We start from the raw sequence: 18897 nt of genomic DNA, 5'->3' as shown, positions 1-18897 counted from the left end.
GCTAGCTATCTCCCATGGTGCTCGTTTTGCTAGGGAGCTAGCTAGCATCAGGGGCTAAAGCCAAACTGTGGCAGGGTGTTTTTTACTTTCTGGACCTGGATTTGCTACTTCTGAAGTTTGACAGGTGACATCCTCTGTATTTAAAACAAATAGTTTGTGTTCACTATTAAAAAAAAAAAAACACTGTTTTTATTTACCCAAATATTTTTAAGTCTTTTTAGAATTGTAAATGTAAGAGTTTTGCTTAGGTTTAACATATTAGCCCATGCCTAGTTGCTTGGTTGTTTAATTTCACACTTGACAGATGGCTTGTATATAAACACGTCATTTTTCCATAATATACATCCATAAACTAACCATGCTGGGCAACAATATGTTAAAAACATTTTTTGTTTCAGCCATTTTATCCGCAAATGGGTTGAATATTTGGTTGGGCATGCTTTGTTACGTGACAGGAAATAGGAAATTATCGGAGGCTTTTGCTAACAACGTGGTGCAACAATCACCATGATGAGCCGTTTTTGCATTACTGGATCACAAGATAAAGGAATGTTTTGACTCCATCTCGAGTAAATAATTGGTTCCAAGGGACACGTTTTGCTTTGTAATGAAGATTGAAACCAACCATGTGCACAAGGCTGCTCAGCAGAAACTTTTGACAGCATAAAAAGGAGATCAGCAAATACATGAGGTGTCTGCGAATTATGGCTCTCGAGGGCAGGCATATAAAATCAGTGATATGCGGCCATGTTTGAGCAATGGTACCATACATTGAAAAACAAATCAAACTGGTCGATAATTAGTCCAAGAGGCAGTTTGCTTTGAGGAAAAGTAAGACATCACATAAAAGTTCAAGAGGGCAAAATGTAAAAAAATAATACACGTTGCCAGAAAAAAAAAAAGGTGATGGCATGAGGAGGTGAGAAGCTGTGCCAGGCCCAGTGTTTGACATAAAAGTGGTTACACATTGGTGGAGATCTTGTACTTAGGCGACATATTGTTATGGAACCACATGAAGCTAAATATGACGCCCATGGTTTTGGGAATGCGCTCGTTGTAGGCAAAGGTCATGGCTTCGTGCAACGGTACTTTGACCACCTCGATGAGCTCGCCCTCCCGCGGCTCACCTCCGCCCGCGCTCACGCAATTGTCGTCAGACACCTCGGCATAAAACATGGTCTGCTTGGAACCCGTCACTCCCACGCCGGACCTGGGGACAAAACGGGGCAGGATTAACGTGCGCTGCAACCAAAATGGCGCCCCACTCTCACCGTCGAAATTAGAGCTGGCAAAATTAAACGATTAATCGACAAATAATTGCTGATCAAATTCATTGACAACTATTTTAATAAACAAGTAATCGTTTGGGGCCATTTTTAATTTCAAAATTGTCCAAATATTTGATTTGAGCAAATCAACAGTACTTGTTCACTGATTTCTGTAGTCCTTCATGAAATAATATCAAATATATAAAATATATAATACATCAAATAAAATAAACACCAATCACTGGTTAATACATTAATTGGGGGGAAATGCTTTTGTAATCCACTTGAATGCCAAATGAAAATGAATCATCAAATTAGTCGATTAATAGATTGAATACTAAATACAAAATATTCAATAGTGACAGCACTACTCTAAATTATTATTTTATGCATTTATTCTAGAGTGCAATATAAAGTGAAACTTCTAAATTGAAATAGAGCTGTCGAAATTAATCCGTTAATCGACAAGCAATCGATTATAAATTAATTGACAACTATTTTGATAATCAAGTAATCACGTGGAGCCAATTTTAATTTAGAATTGACCACATCCTCGGATTTCTGCATATCAACAATAATTGTTCACTGATTTGCGTAGTTCTTCATGAAAGAAGACGGATTATCTTCTGTGTTTAATAAAAATAAGATATTTGCAAACATCTGCTTTTACTTTGTAATACAATGGCCGAACCGGTAGTACAACAACAATCCCCCTTTTTGTAATCACTATATGAATACGAAGTATGAAATAAACACCAATCACTGGTTAATAAACAAAATAATCAAAATCAAAATAATGTACTAATTAGGGAAATAATCTGTTTGTTATACACTTTAATGCAAAATTAAAATGAATCCGATTAGTCGATTAATAGATTGAATAATTGATAGATGAATCGATTCTAAAAATATTCGATAGTGACAGCACTCATTTGAAGATAGTATCTACATAAATAATTGGCCTTAATGCAGGTACCAACCTGCAAAAAAATAATAATAATAATTTGTTATTGTTAAAATTGTATTGTTAAAAGTACAGACTAGACATCAATGTAAATATCTGATGCATCAGATACCATGTAACAGTTGCTACCCCCAAATAACATCCTGCCCAGTGTGAGATACGTCATGTGACTCTTTATCAAGCCCAACAAAGCCCATTTTACCCAGCACCCTAAATCATCCCAGTGCATCACAGCAGGCTGTGACCCGAGCATTCATGCTTTACCGCACGGTGCACTTCCGTCGACAGCACCCTCATCAGGGCCGAGAGGGTGAAGGCGATACCCATCTATTAAATATCGACCACAGACTACACCAACAAAGCTGGAGGAGGCGCCGCAGTCAAATCAAAAGAACGGTTATGGGAGCCGTCCGTCACGGCTGCGCAGGTGCGGCGGCCTAATGTGGGATTGTTTTTGCTTTTCCCGCCGCTTTTCGAATAATGTTGATGAATGCTTCCTTCCAACTCGCTCACATGACCTTTATCCATCATAAATGGTGAACGAAAAACTAGTCAGTACTGTCCCCGCTCACCTGTAAGAAGTAATCCGCTTGAGTTTGGAAGCCGGCACGTCGTAGCCGCACTCCTCCAGCACTTCCTGTCTGGCGATCTCTTCCAAGGAGAGGTTGGGTTTGTCCACCAGGCCGGCGCACAGCTCATACGTGATGCCCGTGGCCGCCGGGGGCCACGCGGATGCGCTGGCTGCCCCCGTGTCCGCCTGGCCTTCCTGACTCTCGGAGGCCGAGGCGGCTGCTTCGGCGGCCCCCTCCTCCGTTTTGTCAGTGGCCTGACATGGCTGCGTCTTGGTCCTTTCCCATTCACACATGTATACAGCTGGAGGATCGGCAGTCATATTAATTTGCAGGTTTATTTCTTACTTCATCTTCAAATTCATTATTAACTCTTTGACTGCCAAACGTTATCCAAAAAGCAACCCCAGCTGATTTCGAGCATTTTCATTCATCTTTCAAGGGAAACAAAATATTGTACACTACGACTACATAAACATTAGGGGTGTGAATTGCCTAGTACCTGACGATTCGATTCGTATCACGATTCACAGGTCACGATTCGATTCGATACCGATTAATCCCGATACGAATTTATATCGATTGTTGCGATTTTTTTTCATTCAAATTTAGAAAATACTAATCAGTAAGCTTGTAGAGTGTAAGATTTATATGAAAATGTATTATTTATTTATCTGAAATTTCAGTCTTATAGAGGTTGTAATTTGTTTCATGTTTGAACAGCATTGAAATAAAATATTGAGGCTGAATGTTCCGTTCATATAACATTCTTCCATGCTCAAGGTGTGAATCCTAAAAAAATAAAAAAAATAAAAAATAAAAAAATTAAAAAAAATAAAAAAATCGATTCAGCCGATTATTGAATCGATTCGAGAATCGCGCGATGTAGTATCGCGATATATCGCCGAATCGATTTTTTTAACACCCCTAATAAACATAAAAAAGTGTGTTTCTACCTTATTCCATTCTTTAGTAATCACCATTTGTAAATGGGTAATTTGAGTAACATAAGCGAAAACAGAAAAACTAAATGGAGAAAACGAGCTTTTTGTCAACAGTGACTTTGACACCAGTTCTGTATTTTTTGTTTAGTGACACTCCGTGAATTCGATTTAAAGTGACAAAGATTTTGATCATTCAGGTCATCGTTGAAAATATTCTATTTCATCAGATTTGTCATATTTCATTGTAATTTCATACACCTCGAGCCCATTGAAAAGATATACAAGGCTGCCATCTGCTGGCCATAGTTAGTGGGTGTTTTTGATTCCACAACCCATTGACCAGGCAGAGCTAACATTTAAAAAAAAAACTTAGTAAACGTCAATTAACGTTTATGGAGGCACGAATTAGGATTTTAGCATACATCATTAAACGTTTTTGGCGGTCAAAGAGTTAATAGAAATAAACCAATAGGTTTTATTTTTTCAGGTTTATTAGTGGACAAAGAGGCCGATATCTGATATTTGAAGTCATTTTTAGTAAAAAGGGGTGGAAATACTAGCGTCAAATTTTTAAAAAATACAAATGCCAATCTTGACATTGTTGTAACGTCTTAACGTCTTAAAGCATTAATGCTTATTGAACAATATTTTCTCCCAAAAACGTATAAATACGTTCTGTTTTAAAGATTACCAGTGTGCCAAAGACGTAGTTATACGTTTTTTTTTTTTGGTTGTTTTTTTTTTTTTTGGTTGTTTTTTTTTTTATGCGAGAGCATACAGGAGGCTTTTATGCCGCCTCTCCACTGCAGAGAATGGTTGAAGCAATGGTAATTATTACAAAAACGGCCAGCAGGTGGCAGCAAAGTATAAGAGCCCAAAAAAAAAAAGCTGTTTTAAAACTTTAAAATTTTGCTATATTCTAATGTTAATTGCTGCAAAACGGAAACAGATATATCGGGGGGGGTTTCCTGGTGAAAGAAGAGACTAATCGTTCCTTTGGTAGTTTCCATGTTTTTATAGCAATACAACACAATATTCTGTGGGCCTTTCAAAATCAGTCAAGATTCAGTAAAACAGCCAGGAGTGAAGGGGGTTGCTTCAGTGAATATGGCTGGCAGTGAATGAGTTAAATATCGAAAATATAATTCATTTTAAAGTTCTAAAAAAAAAATGAAATGTTCAGAGACCTCCCAAGGTTATCAGTATGTCTTAAAAAGTTAAATGGAAACTCGTCAAAATGCCTAATATCAGCATTGATAATCATTCGTCTAGCCCTATTAATTAGTTTTATTGAAAAGCTTATACATATGAAGCCCTAGGTTGAAAACAAACTTCAGGTCAAGATTATTATTATTATTATTATTATTATCATCATCGGCACCATTATTATTATTATTATTATTATTATTATTAGTTATTTTATTATCAGCATCGCCATTATTATTATTATTATTATTATTATTATTATTAGTTATTTTATTATCACCATCAACATTATTATTATTATTTTTATTATTATCATTATTATCGTTATTATTATGAGTATTATTGTTATCATTATTATTATTATTATTCTTTGAGGTATAAGAGCAGAAAAAAAATATCAATCCCCGGACTTCCTTGAATTTAAACCAGTGCAGCGTGAAACAGTCTCTCGCATAAACAATCAAAAGGGCCGTTCTCCCGTCACGTGTGTGACATTCTCACAACAAAATGAGACATTATAAATTATATATTTATATTGTGCTGTGTCACACGTGTGACATCACGATTTGCCTCACTACCTCCGAGAAGGCAAGTGAAAAAGCTAAACTACTCATATATGCTAACAGAGCAAACTTACATCACAATAAATATCCTATCATTTTTAATTATTGCCTAAGAACAGAAGAAATACACAATTGTTGTGAGAATGTCACACGCGTGACGGGAGAATGGCCGAGAATCTCACATGGTGAAAGGTAGAAAATATAAAAAAGCCACACCCCCCAGGGTACAATACAAAATGTGTTGTGTGCTCCAAAGCTGGTGGGCAGATAAAACATACCTGGACGGAACTGCTTGACGAGAACAAAACAGTGGGAGGTGGTGTTGAATATCAGCACGGACACACTGAGGAGAAATGGGGAAATACAAAGCTTTTAGACAAAAAAGCAATAAATATATAGTAATAATAAAAGCGTATATTTATGTTTCCTGTCCACCCCACTTCAATTGTCAAAAGTAAGTGATGTGAAAGTATCTGTGGTGCATGTGGAGAGTTTGAAAAACGTTCAGACTAAATCATTTCATTATCTTGTGTTTGCTGTATCAGTGTGGTTTGACAAGCCTTTAACACCCCCCAAAATCCCCCCAGGTGTTGCAAATACATTGCTGCAAGTGGATGTGACAGACGGCCACAGCAAGCCTTTGTTGGGAAAGCGGATGTGTCCGAGGCGGGAGGAAATGATTCCCTGCCCTTCCCATGATGAAAGGACCTTACGCAACTTGTTCAGAAGCAACTACTTTTGGTGAGCTTTTTCCAATATCTTTTTTGCAAAATCAATTCAGGAACATTGCTTGCAATTCAAGCCTGAAGTCTTCGTCCTTTCACAGCTGCATTGATGTCAGCAGATAATCACTTCATTAATTCATGCTACACAATATATGATCTATAACATGCTACTATTCGTTTATGATCGTTAACCAAAACATTTGAATCCCTAATAAATGCAGTAGACGAGTTGTTACACAGACGTAAACAAGATATTTACATTTCTGAATACATTCACCACCAGATAAAAGCTTTACAACATCCTAATTTTTCAGTTTTTTTTTTTTTTTATCTAATTCATTCTACAGTAAAATAAAAGATGCAAAACATAATCCCAAACTATGCCCGAACTACCTTATGAAAAAACAGCAAGATGAGGTATTTTGGGATGAACTAGACAAAAGAGTGAAAGCAAGGAAACCTATAAGTGCCAAATGCTTATGGGAACTTTTATTATTGAATCCATTACTAAGTACATCAAGAAAAAAAAAAAAGAAGGTGGTTGGATGAATATGTGCAAGATGAATTCACATGTACATATATTGGAACATATGGTGTTCCACAGGGTTCAATTCTGGGGCCTCTTCTCTTTCACTGTATTTGCTGCTCCTGGGTTCCGTCTTAAATTAGATAGATTTTTTTTTTCCATTCTGTACAAATGAGACATTAACCTAAATCAGGGGTGTCTGAACTTTTTCATTTGAGGGCCACATACAGAAAATCAGAATGACGCAAGGGCCACATGTTATGAAGAGAAATTGTTTAGTCCTAAAAATGGTACAAATAATTTTGTTGTGTTTTGGCATATTTAGAAAAATGCTACAGTATATAAACCAATTTATTTGTAATATGGCAGTAGGGTTATTTATAGTTTGGGAATTTTTCATTTTAGTTTTTATTTTGTTTTGAGTTTTGTTTTTTAACTCTTTGACTGCCAAAAACATTTAATAACGATTAGTAAAATCACGATGTATCCATCCATCCATTTTCTTGACCGCTTATTCCCCACAAGGGTCACGGTGGGTGCTGGCACCTATCTCAGCTGGCTCTGAGTAGTAGGCGGGGGACACCCTGGACTGGTTGCCAGCCAATCGTAGGGCAATGTATGCCGCCATAAACGTTAAATGATGTCAACTCCGTTTTTATTTATTTATTTATTTATTTTTAATTAATGGCAGTTCACCGTGTAAGTGCCTGGTGAATGAGTTGTGGAATCAAAAGCCCTCACTATCTATAGCCAACAGATGGCAGCATTGTATCTCTTTTCAATGATCTCAATGTGTATGAAATTTGATGAAAAAGAACGTTTTCAAGGATGATGTAAATGATCAAAGCCTTTGTTATATTAAAGGTTGTTTTTTTTCTAAAGTGTGGCAGTAAAAGAGTTAAATGTAGTCAATTTTACTTAGTTTTCAGGGTGGTTCTGTTAGTTTTTATGTGTAATGTGTATTACTTGTGCGCAGTTATCTGAAGGTGCTTTTCTATTGGCTGCTGCTAGATGACGTCACTTCTGTGTGACATACTTTCAAACGTCATTATTCCAGTTTATATCAAAATAAATCTACTAGAAATCACATTTAAAATCATCCCCAAAAGCCCATGCATTAAATTAATTACCAAAGACTAAAACGACGGACATTTTTGCTATAATAGTTAGTTTTAGTTCGTTTTGTAAACATAGTTTCAGTTAGTTTTCGTTTTTTAAAAAGCATATTCATTTTTATTTTTATTTCGTGAACTAAATTGTTTTTTGAATTTTAGTTTTAGTTATTTCATTTGTTTTAGTGAACTAAAACAACCTTTAATGGCACCTGTGTTTTTCGACACCCTCCCTTCTTACTTTGACCATCACCAGACATTTTGGTTTTTGTTAATTTATTTGAACTGAGTCAAATGCCATTTTTAGCATATGCTGCGGGCCACTGAAAAATGGACGGCGGGCCGCAAATGGCCCCCGGGCCGTAGTTTAGACACACTGACCTAAATACATTTAAAAAAACGAGATAGAAGCAAATGAAAAAAAAATGGGTGATCTAAAACTTTTGACCAGTAGTGTATAGGCAAGAAAATAGATGACAAATGGCAAATGGCACTTCATTTATATAGCGCTTTTCCACCTTTAAGGCACTCAAAGCGCTTTACATTTTGACTACCCATTCACCTACTGATGACACAGCATCAGGAGCAATTGGGGGTTCAGTATCTTGCTCAAGGATACTTGGACGTGATCACAATGGCCTGGAATCGAACCCACAACCTCTGGTTTGGGAGACAACCACCATACCACTGAGCCACGCCGCCCCAATATACACATACAATCCATGGGATTCACCATGTACCACATCTGGCATCACAAACAATCAAGCAATTAAAACGATCGCAAACGCTCACAGAGCTGGGGTCCAGGTACAATTATGCAGCAACAGATTGAGGCAAAAAAATAAAAAATAAAAATAAGTGGGGCATGCAGGCCTGAGGCATGAAAGCAGTCCCTTGAGACGGCTCCGGGTCTTTTAGAAGTCTTCCACACCATTACAACTCTTCTGCTGCTTTCCACTGACAAAATGCTCTAATGGTTATACCAAGACGCTTGGGACTCTCCATGCGTCGTTAAACGCACTACTTTCACAAGGGGGCTTTAAACTAGACAGTCGGATCTGACTGGCGAATACTGGTGATGGTGTTAAGTACCAAAACAGCCCCTGTTATGTGCAAAATAAAAGAAAGATTGAGAGTTGATATCATGACTGGCACGATGTTATTCAACAAGTTGCGGTTACGCATGACAGATTTTTTTTTTTTTTGGTTTTCACATCTGCTTTCTTGGAAAGCACCAGTTTGCCAACCGCTAACACAAAGGTGTCAAAATAACAACACAATGGCAGTCTACCCACCAAGTGCGCTCATGTTTTTGTGGCACTGGTGCATGTTTATCATAGCGTCCCTCAGAACATTCTGTGGTCATTGCAGTCATGGTAATTAAGGTGGGTGTTTTTCCCATTTTCCCTAAAATGCTCTCCAAGCACAAGCTTGACTCCAGTCAACAATTCCTGTATTGTATTTTATGACATTTTTTTTTCGTGACAAGTAATTTAGTGTCGTTGATTTGACCTCGTTCTACGTCACCGTCCTTTGAGCAACCACTTGTGATCACATCTCACTTCCTCGCTCTTCTCACATTCTATTGTTGTATTGATTTTTTTTATTGAACAAAAAAACAAGTAGCAGAATACGGAGCCCCTAAAGAAGTGACATGGGAGGAAAAAAAAAAATTATATATATATATATTTATTTATTTATTTTTATATCAACATGCATCTCCAATTCTGGTTATTATTTTAGGTATGACAAAAAAACGTGCCAATCTTGCAACAAACCAAACAAGAAATTAGGGCTGCTCGATTATGAAGAAAATATTAATCACGATTAATTTGGTAATGATTGAAATCAAATCATGATTAGGACAATTATGGGGGTTTTTGTGGTACAAAACAAGAAAATTATTAAGATCTAGTTCTAGATCTAGAAGTTCTTTTTGGACCAAACAAGATTTATTTGTTATTTTTAAAATAAAAAAGGTGCAAATATATACATTTAAACAACTCAAAATTAGTATTACTAATCTTTTATTTTTGTTTATGATTATTTTGTAATTGTGGAGTGTAATAAATGAAATTGTAATTGAATTTCAATTAATTGCACAAACCTACAATATAAATTGATATATTAAGATTTTATTATACACTACCTACAACTGTCTTCCCCATTCTTCCACGTCTAGAGCGTAGACATAACTGTTGAGGGGAAACTGTAAAGCCCACTTAAACCGAAATGCAAAACAAATCTTGCCCCATTCATGACATGTCAAAACGGGAAACAATATTTTGGCGGCGTTTACACCTTGAGACAAGTTGGCCGTTTCTTCTCGTAAATACAGGTTTGAGATTGCCTTTGTCTCAGTGGGACTATTTTTCACATGGACCTCTGCTTGGGGTCAGTAGTAGAGGAAAGGAGGCTTAAATGACCTGAGACGTACCCGTCAGTATTAGTGTACCCCTGACAAAAGAGTAATAAGCAGGGTTTTGCCACAAAAGTGTGACATTTCGCTTACAAGACACCCCGCGAAGTTTAGACATTTATAACCATTGACAAGACTCCCATGCCACACACAAATCATTTGATCATCCTTACAGTCACAGGTAGCTTTTAAGAGGAACATTTTATCTACCATATGTCTACAGATGAAAATAATCTATTAACTGCATAAAGTTGTAAAATATATTCCTTATTTTAATTAAAAGTACACAAAACAGTTGTTTTTTTATGAATTTATTTTATTTTATTTACAAATTTAAAACCGCTATTACCTGGGTGCAGTGGCCTCAATAAATCACAATTAAATAAGATTCTAAAAATGCAATATTCCGTTCATTTTTGAAGCAGGGACGTGCAGTCAGGGTAGGCAAGTGAGGCAGTGTCACCCCTGCTGTCCCTTTCCCATTCTACTCTATAAAGAGGAAATAACTTATGATTACTTTAAATTATGTTCGATTTTAGTTCTATGGTCGGCCTCTACATGTAGATTCTTTTTCAATCAAATAAAGAACTTGACCTAAATATTTTGTTCATTTTTGTTATCACATTGTTGAACAGTGTGGAAGTGATTGAAGCATAATCAAAACCTTTGTAAACATACTCAAACCTTCAGTTTTAAACCTTAGGGGTCAAAAGTGGTTTACCTGTCATGTGTTCGCATGAAGTCCCAGGACTTTTTTGTGCCATTCTGTGAAGAAATAAGATGGAAACAGAAAGCGTGAGTAAATGCAATAAAAGTAAGACATGAAATGTTTAAACGCTCTGGTTAGGGAAGGTTACGTGCGGCTATAATGGTCCCTTTGATGCAGGAGCCCTTGAAGTCAGGACGTCAAATCAACTTTGATTTATTCAATCAGGATACTGCTAAAGCAATCAGTTTCTTTGAAACCGATGCTCAATTGTAAAGTCTGACATGCATCTTGAAATGCAGCTACATGCCTCCCGGATCAAATATCCTTGAAAATGAATCAGATTTTCATTTTGATATGGGACAATAAAGGAACAAACAACAGTTGGAACTCGAGAGGATAGTGAAACTAGAAAAATTTCCACGGAAATTTTGGATGTGACTGCTGACTCTTGCAAGGTGGAAAGCCGCATGCGTTTGCCAAATACTGTTGAAATCACGTTACTTCCTGTTGAAATCAGGGCACTTCCTGTTAAAATCAGGTCAGTTCCGGGTCACTTCCTTTTGAAACAGGTCACGTCCTGTTGAAATCAGGTCACATCTGGGTCACCTCCTGTTGAAATCAAGTCACTTCCTGTTGAAATCTGGTCAGTTCCAAGTCACTTCCTGTTGAATTTAGGTCACTTCCTGTCAAAATCAGCTCAATCCCTAGGTGATTGATTTGTGGATCTTTTCCCCCCTTCTCCATTCATTCCTATGGGACTTTTTAGCGTTTTTTGGGGGGGGGCTGGGTTTTGATTGCGTCGCCATGGTAACTCGGAATTCTGAAAAAAAAAATAAAAATAAATTCCCCGCCGAGTCAGATCGAGCCACAGCTTTTGATACCTCATTTGTGCCGGTACGTTCAGTGTTTCGAGCTGCATTTTGTCTGAAAAATTCCGGTGTAAATAAAGAAAAATAATAAACGCGGTTTTCTAGGATAGTAATATGTGCCTGCTTTGCTTCGCAAGCAGTAGCTCCGCTACTGCTTTGCTCTGCAGCAGTCACATAATGATGGTGAAAGGTTAAGACATTCTCCGTACATTTGGAGCTGATTGGTTAAAATTAATGTGATCTGAATGTTGACCTTAGCTTCCGAGACCATCTTGTGTCGGAGATTATTCAAATTTAATAAGGGTCTTGAAGAGACATAGGACAAAGTCGTCCGAAGTGCTGACGAATAACTAATGTCAGAAGGTCATCATCAACGGATAGGGGACGCATTGTGTGGAACGTCGCGCAAAATAAGTCAATGACTTTAAAGCATTGTCTACATAAAGAAAAGATGGGCGTTTACAAGCTGGATTAAGTTTCAGGGAGGGAATCCTGATGACTAAATGTTTAAACACGTCCCATTGTCACTCAGCTTGGATGGCAGAGGTTGGAAATAGCTGTTTATGTGCCCTGCGGTCATGTTGTCACATCAACAGGATGTGCAGCATTACACAGCATCAGATGTGCAATTAAAGAGCGGCAGAAAAGAGATCAAGTGTTGAGTGTGTGGGAAGTGTCGAACGTTGTCTCACGTGTTTCTCATCACCTACAAGTGTAAAGGAATTTGCTTAGCATCCAGATTTAGTGAGTGCATTTTTAAAGCGATTAGCTGTATGCTGGGTTAAGGGGAAAAAATCAAATTCACTTCATTTCACTTTCAGTATGCAATCAAAACATCAGATTTTGATCTGCCCGTGTCTGCATGCTCGCGGCCGTTTCTCAGACGGCGAGGAGGCCGACATGAGGCATACTGGTGTCTTATTTTAGCACATTCGATTATAACCGTGGTCAGGGCAACCCAGCCGAGCCCAACAAGCGGGAGGGATTGGCGGGGGCAGTTTTTGCAGCCTAAGCAGTAGTCGCAATGCGAGAAAGGAAAAAAAAAAAAAAGACAGGCGCTTAGTTGCGTTTGTGTGAACTGCAGAAGTCATCAATTGACCAGCTACAGTACTCATTTATTGGTGTAGAACATAACACAAATCTGGCTTATTTGAAAACTGCATCCATAAATTGAATCCGATTTTACTGCATAGAGTACAAAGTGAGTCAAAAGGCAAATCAGGACTATCAGTCAAAAATCTACCAATGTACTAACAATTGTCTTACATGCTATAATTCCCTGTTGAGGCCAAGCTAGCCGCACCCCACTTGCTCGCGAAACAAGCCAAGATTTGTGAAGCCTGTTGAGTCCTGCACGTTTGCCACCCACACAGAAACACCTACATTTCTTCACCTGCCAGCCACAAAGTCGTTCTTTGTGTTCAGTCATCCACAGTCAGAAATGTAAGGCTCAAAACACACGGACAACTTATTTTAGAAAGTGAAAATGTGAAATGTGTTCTTTCATTATGGACGTAGGGTAGGGTGACCAAATGTCCCGAGTTTTGAGCCTGTTCCCCGTCACGACGGATTTCGACAGCCCCATTGTTTTGTCCCAACTTTTATGCAAGTCCCGTCCTGGCATTCTGTTTTGTTTTTTTTGTCCAGTCAGCAAGCCAATTGTTTAGGCCCTGTATGTCAATCACACAGTTGAAATAGCGATTCAAATACGAGTACTCTAACTACATCTAATGATTATCACTTCTTTTCATCATACCAGAACTACAACTACTTCCTGGGTTAATGCTGTGGTCAATAGCCAGATAACACAAGGCAAGCTAATCTTTTCTGGCGGCATATCTCCAGTGTCACAATGCGGGACTCGTACGATGCGACCGGCACAGCCAGCTTCCAAAAACTGTCGGGACGGAGCAAAAACGATTGATAATCGTGAGTGCATTGTTTTGTTTATCAGTGTTGAACTGTCAACCAAGCTAACATTAGCGAACGCGATAACACCGGAATGACTAGCAATTAAATTTGTCGTAAACAGTTCCTGGTAAGAATGTATTATATATTTGATTTCCAGCATTTTTTTTATTTTTAAATCTGGTCAAACTGTGCATTGGTTAAACTAGCTTTAAGTTTTACCAAACGGTGTAACAGAGTTTATATTTTCACTGACACTTTTCAAGGCAGAATCTCTGTGGAATTTGGTCCGTAGCTTGATGTATGAGCCAGGAAGAACTGATTACAACTCGATCATGACGATAGCTATTTCAAGTAAAAAAAAATAACCAAAGAAATAGAACCCAACTCCAAACAGTTTGCATGCTGAGATCAATGAACAACAAACCGTTTGGTCAACGGCCATAGTTTACGTACACTACTGGTATGCTAACAAGACAAGAGTATGCTGAGCCATTTTACTTTATTTTATCAATCTATACAACTTCTTACTATAAAACCAAAACAGTACTGAATTGAGGGTTGATTTACCAGATTATCAGTGCTTTCAGGAGAAAGGCCATCAACCAGTTTAATTTAGCCCAATCATACCTTAAGATCAATTTGACCACAATTGGAACACCAAACGGATGATACGCAAATGCAGCCATTCTCTTTCTAGGATCCTGTCACCACTCCCAGATGGTGGTTTTGGCCTCATTACGAGGCCCTCTTGCTGAGAGGAAGGGCTGGGGGAGACAGGTGCAAATGGCCCAGGAGAGCTGCAGAATCGTGTTCGATGTGGATTACGACACAGTGATTAGCCGACGTAGAGCGTGCGGGGAGAAACGGGTATGCGGGGGGATAAGAGAAGCCAGAGGAGGCTTCACGGGACCTTGAAATTAATGTGGTCCCTCTGGCTTTGGCCATCAGACATGACAGGCTCCTGTTTGAATGGCCATTGTAGAGAGAGGGCGTACCGTCTTGATCTTTTAGGTGCTTAACGTGCAATGACCAGCCAGCGCGTACACCTACTGTGCTCACTCCACTCAACACTACAAAACTGGCAGCTGCTGCAGAAAGTGAAAAAAAAAAAAAAACATCAACTCATCCTCCAGTTCAATAGCACTCTTTGATTCCTAACATATGCTCTCCCGTTTTTGTTTTTTTTTTGCCGGGATTTAACTTCAGTTGAGATCTCTACGGCAAGCCTCTCATACACATTACAGCTGCTCCACTAATGATCAGCGATAAAGGAACAAAAGAACCACACGTTGTGACAGACAGCCTGTGATGGGTATTGACAGAACCGTCAGAAGATGATACACATGGATTTATTTTTATTTTTTTAAATAAGCCACTCTATCCCTTGTGACCTCTATTCTAAAGTCTTGTAAAAGAAATGTGATAACGCCACAGAACTGCAAGGGGAACAAAACGTCACAATCCATCACAGTTAAAGGGTGAGTAAACAATTTGCCTTCTCTTTTATTTATCTCGTCAAGATTTATTATACAGAAGTTTTTTTTAATAGACTTTATCAAGATTCCTTCTCCACTTCCCTAAAACGCCATTCCTACGTCACACATCTAAGCGTGAGATGTTGCGTTTCAGTTGACGTTTATATGTTGTTATTATAAGGTGCAGCGCTCCAGACTGCCCCTAATGGTCGCATTTGACATTACAACATGTAGGGGTGTAACAAAATCGGGTTTCAACAGGAAAATCGTTTTTTGATTTAAAAAGTCTTCATCAAATGGAGTAGAACTAAAGTAAAGTTTGACTCCAGCCTTTTATTATTTTTGTCTTGAATGCCCCATGGATTGTTTCTAAAAATATGTTACGAATGATATTATATTTAACGATACCCCAGTAGAAGGACTTGTGCTAATCAATAACAATTCAAGTTTGACGATCATAATGGGTGCATTCAGTGAAGGACCAGGCTGCAAGCTACCAAAGATGAATAATCCAAATCATTATCATGAATAAATGAAGGTAATTAGCTTGCATGAAGTAGCAACTTGTGATTCAAACACTCACATGAAGCAACAATGGTGAGTGTGTCCTTTCCCAGAGTCAACAGGGACAGTCACCTACTTTTTAGTAGGTATGAAACCAAATGTTGATAAACAATAATGACAGCGAGAATAACTTATTAAGCTCGGACTATAAGTGCCTTTCTGTGTGTGAGCATTTATATGATTGTAAGGTTGCAGATGTGCTATGCAGCACGAAAGGTTTTCGGGGAAGACGTGTGCCTGAAAAGCCTGTGTGGGGACACCCTGAACAGCCCATCCTGTTCTGGCCATAAAAGAGAAGTAAGAACAGAGAGGTAGTCACCGTCATCATCTCTTTTGTTGCCCATCTGCCATATTAGCTGTTCCACCATTCTCTTGATAAGCTTAACCCCCCCTCGTCACAGGTGTGAACCCCAAATGGTGAAAAGAAACTTGCCTCACCATAAGCACCATGGTAACTGAGCTTGAGGGCACAGCTACAAAAGAGCTGTTTCAAGTGATAGGTCAACAGGTCAAGAACATAATGTGCTAAAATGCAGTAAGTAGTTGTGGTAAGTGAACACACCACTACTACAAGAGATTTTATTTTTAAAAACATTTTGCAAAAGGATTTTAAAAAAAAAATCAGAACAAAATAAAACATGCGAAATTTAACCTATAGAAATTAACTTTAAAAAAAATAAGTTGCTTGGGGATGGGGAATATACAAAAGTGACATGAAAAAAGTATTGCATTTTACTTTGCAATATTTTCCCTAATTTAGTTTTAGATTCATTTTAGTCTTTTTTTTTTTTTTTTTTTTTTTTAAATCAAAATAAGATTAGTGTTTTCTAGGGCTGTTAAAAAAAATCGATTCGGCAATATATCGCGATACTACAGCACGCAATTCTCGAATCGATTCAATAGGAAGCCGAATCGATTTTTTGACATCCATTTTTGATGGAAAAATATTCAACAAAACACCTAACTTTCACGCCTTAAGCATGGAAGAATGTTATATTAAAGGAACATTAAGCCTTAATATTTTTATTTCAATGCTGTTCTAACATGAAAAAAGGTTACAACCTGTTTGTTAAATACAATGGCTCAGTTTCAGATCAATAAATAATAAATTGTCATACAAATCTTACAGTGTACATGTACAAGTTTACTGAATGGTAAAAAAAATCGCAACAATCGACTTGTAAATTCATATCGGGATTAATCGGTATCGAATCGAATCGTGACCTATGAATCGTGATACGGATCAAATCGTCAGGTACTATGCAATTCACACCCCTAGCTGTTTTCTCTTTACTGACTTCCTTGTAAAAGAAACGAGGAACCTCAAAGGTCCAACCAAAGCAATCGCTTCCTGGATGCTGGTCAATATAGAATATATATTGATACAAAATAAAAAAATTGTTAATAATAAACTAGAACTATGAAACACAGAATGGCAAATGAAATGGCAGATGCCGGCAAATAGCAGATACATATATCTGAAAGGGATAGGCAAGTACTGATACTGGGTATCAGTATCAGCCCAAATATTTTAAGGTATTGGTACTCATGCTAATATCGATTATATATCGGCCCTCTTGTTGCCCTTTATAATCAGGAACTAGAAATTAGAAGAACAGAAAATGGTCATTAAATTTACGCAATTTTAGGGAAAATCCTGTATTGGGATACAAAGGTATTTCTTTAAAATGAAGTGCCACTGTTTTTTTAGGCGAAATTTTATCCAAGTTGTATGCGTGACTACTTAAGAGTTGAGCACACATACTGGTATCAGTCGGGTAAAAAGTGGTATTGAACATTTGCATACACATTCATTCTTTACGATCTACATAGGATTACCACTCAAAACTTATTAAATAGTGTCGTGAAGTGTCACATGTAGGGTAACTTCTAAATAATCCATCCAATTTATATGAATTGTTACTTTGTACGCTAAAGGGTAGATTGATGTGTAGGAAGAAAAAAAAAATTGAGGGAGCATTCAACATTAATTACTTTATTCTATGTAAATGGCTCGACGTGTGAAAGACAAACCAAACATTTGAATTTTTAACAGCCCTACTCATCTTAAATGTAATGTAGTTTTCCAATCAAACAGCTTTCTGTGATGCTCTTGACATCAACAGGTCTCAACTTGGTTGCTACGCATGGAATAAGGACATCAAAAATGTCAAACTGTGTTAAATACGCCCATTTACGATCATTTTAAAACACATGTTCCACCAGCAATGTTAACATCTGTAGCAGGCTAACGTTAGCATGCTAACATGAAGGTGTACATTAGCTGCCAGGTTTCACAACAAGTCAAGCAATCTCGAACTGTAGTCCATTGCAAGGTAAAGGACAAAATAGACGAATGTCTTAGTGCACACAGTACGTGATTATTAATAGTTTCTGTCAGCGATTGCGTTTAAGGTCAGCGTAGTTGTGCTAGTGTGTTAGCTTCCCAAAGTGACTAGAGGGGGCGTTGGGCTAACCCGCAAGCATCCAGCCGCATCTTGACAGCCGCGGACAGACAGCTTACCTGGTTGTAGTGCACCCGGAACGGCTTCAGGTAGTCGGAGTCTGTGCAAGGAACCACTTCAATGTTGTTGATCTCGTCCATAGTTCGGTGCGCGGCGATGCTGGTCTGTCACCGCTGACACAGCGACAGTGAAGGAATCCTACGGAAGCCTGCAGAGGGCAACACACCCATACAACAACTGGCATCCAGGGACAACAGAACAGAGGTCCATCCAGCTCGAAATGTATCAAAAATATATTATATGCAAAATTTCTGATATGGTTATGATTTAAAAATAGCGATTTAAAAGTTAGTTTTATGCTTAGGTTTCTCAGTCACTTGTGGAAAAATGTATTCCCCAACTTTCTGCCACAACTCTACAAAGTATCATTTGTCTATAATTTAGTTAAAAGTACATCATGGAGCCTTATTAACATTCAAAAAAAAAAGGAAGTGAAGTTCCTCCACTAGTTTAGTGGAACATGAGTTAACCAATCAGGGCTCACCTGTTTTCTGAAGCTGACCCGTAATTGTTTTTTTACCTGAGACCAACTGTGATGTTATTTTCAG

General features: G+C 37.9%; 1 protein-coding gene across 1 annotated transcript; it reads right to left on the bottom strand.

Annotated features, from left to right (window-relative positions):
• Positions 1 to 174: 174 nt before the first annotated feature.
• On the bottom strand, positions 175 to 18546 carry nudt14 (nudix (nucleoside diphosphate linked moiety X)-type motif 14). The gene is made up of 5 exons (XM_077511359.1): positions 18349 to 18546; positions 11018 to 11061; positions 5793 to 5857; positions 2805 to 3105; positions 175 to 1210 (listed from the first exon to the last, which is right to left on the bottom strand). The coding sequence occupies exons 1-5, from the start codon at positions 18427 to 18429 to the stop codon at positions 961 to 963; spliced, it is 741 nt and encodes a 246-aa protein (XP_077367485.1). The 5' UTR covers positions 18430 to 18546; the 3' UTR covers positions 175 to 960.
• Between the last annotated feature and the right edge of the window lie 351 nt (positions 18547 to 18897).

Source organism: Festucalex cinctus, chromosome 21 (assembly GCF_051991245.1).
Source record: "Festucalex cinctus isolate MCC-2025b chromosome 21, RoL_Fcin_1.0, whole genome shotgun sequence".
NCBI classification, from domain to species: Eukaryota; Metazoa; Chordata; class Actinopteri; order Syngnathiformes; family Syngnathidae; genus Festucalex; species Festucalex cinctus.
The sequence above is the reverse complement of the archived record's forward strand: the minus strand, read 5'-3'. Positions and strand labels throughout refer to the sequence as shown.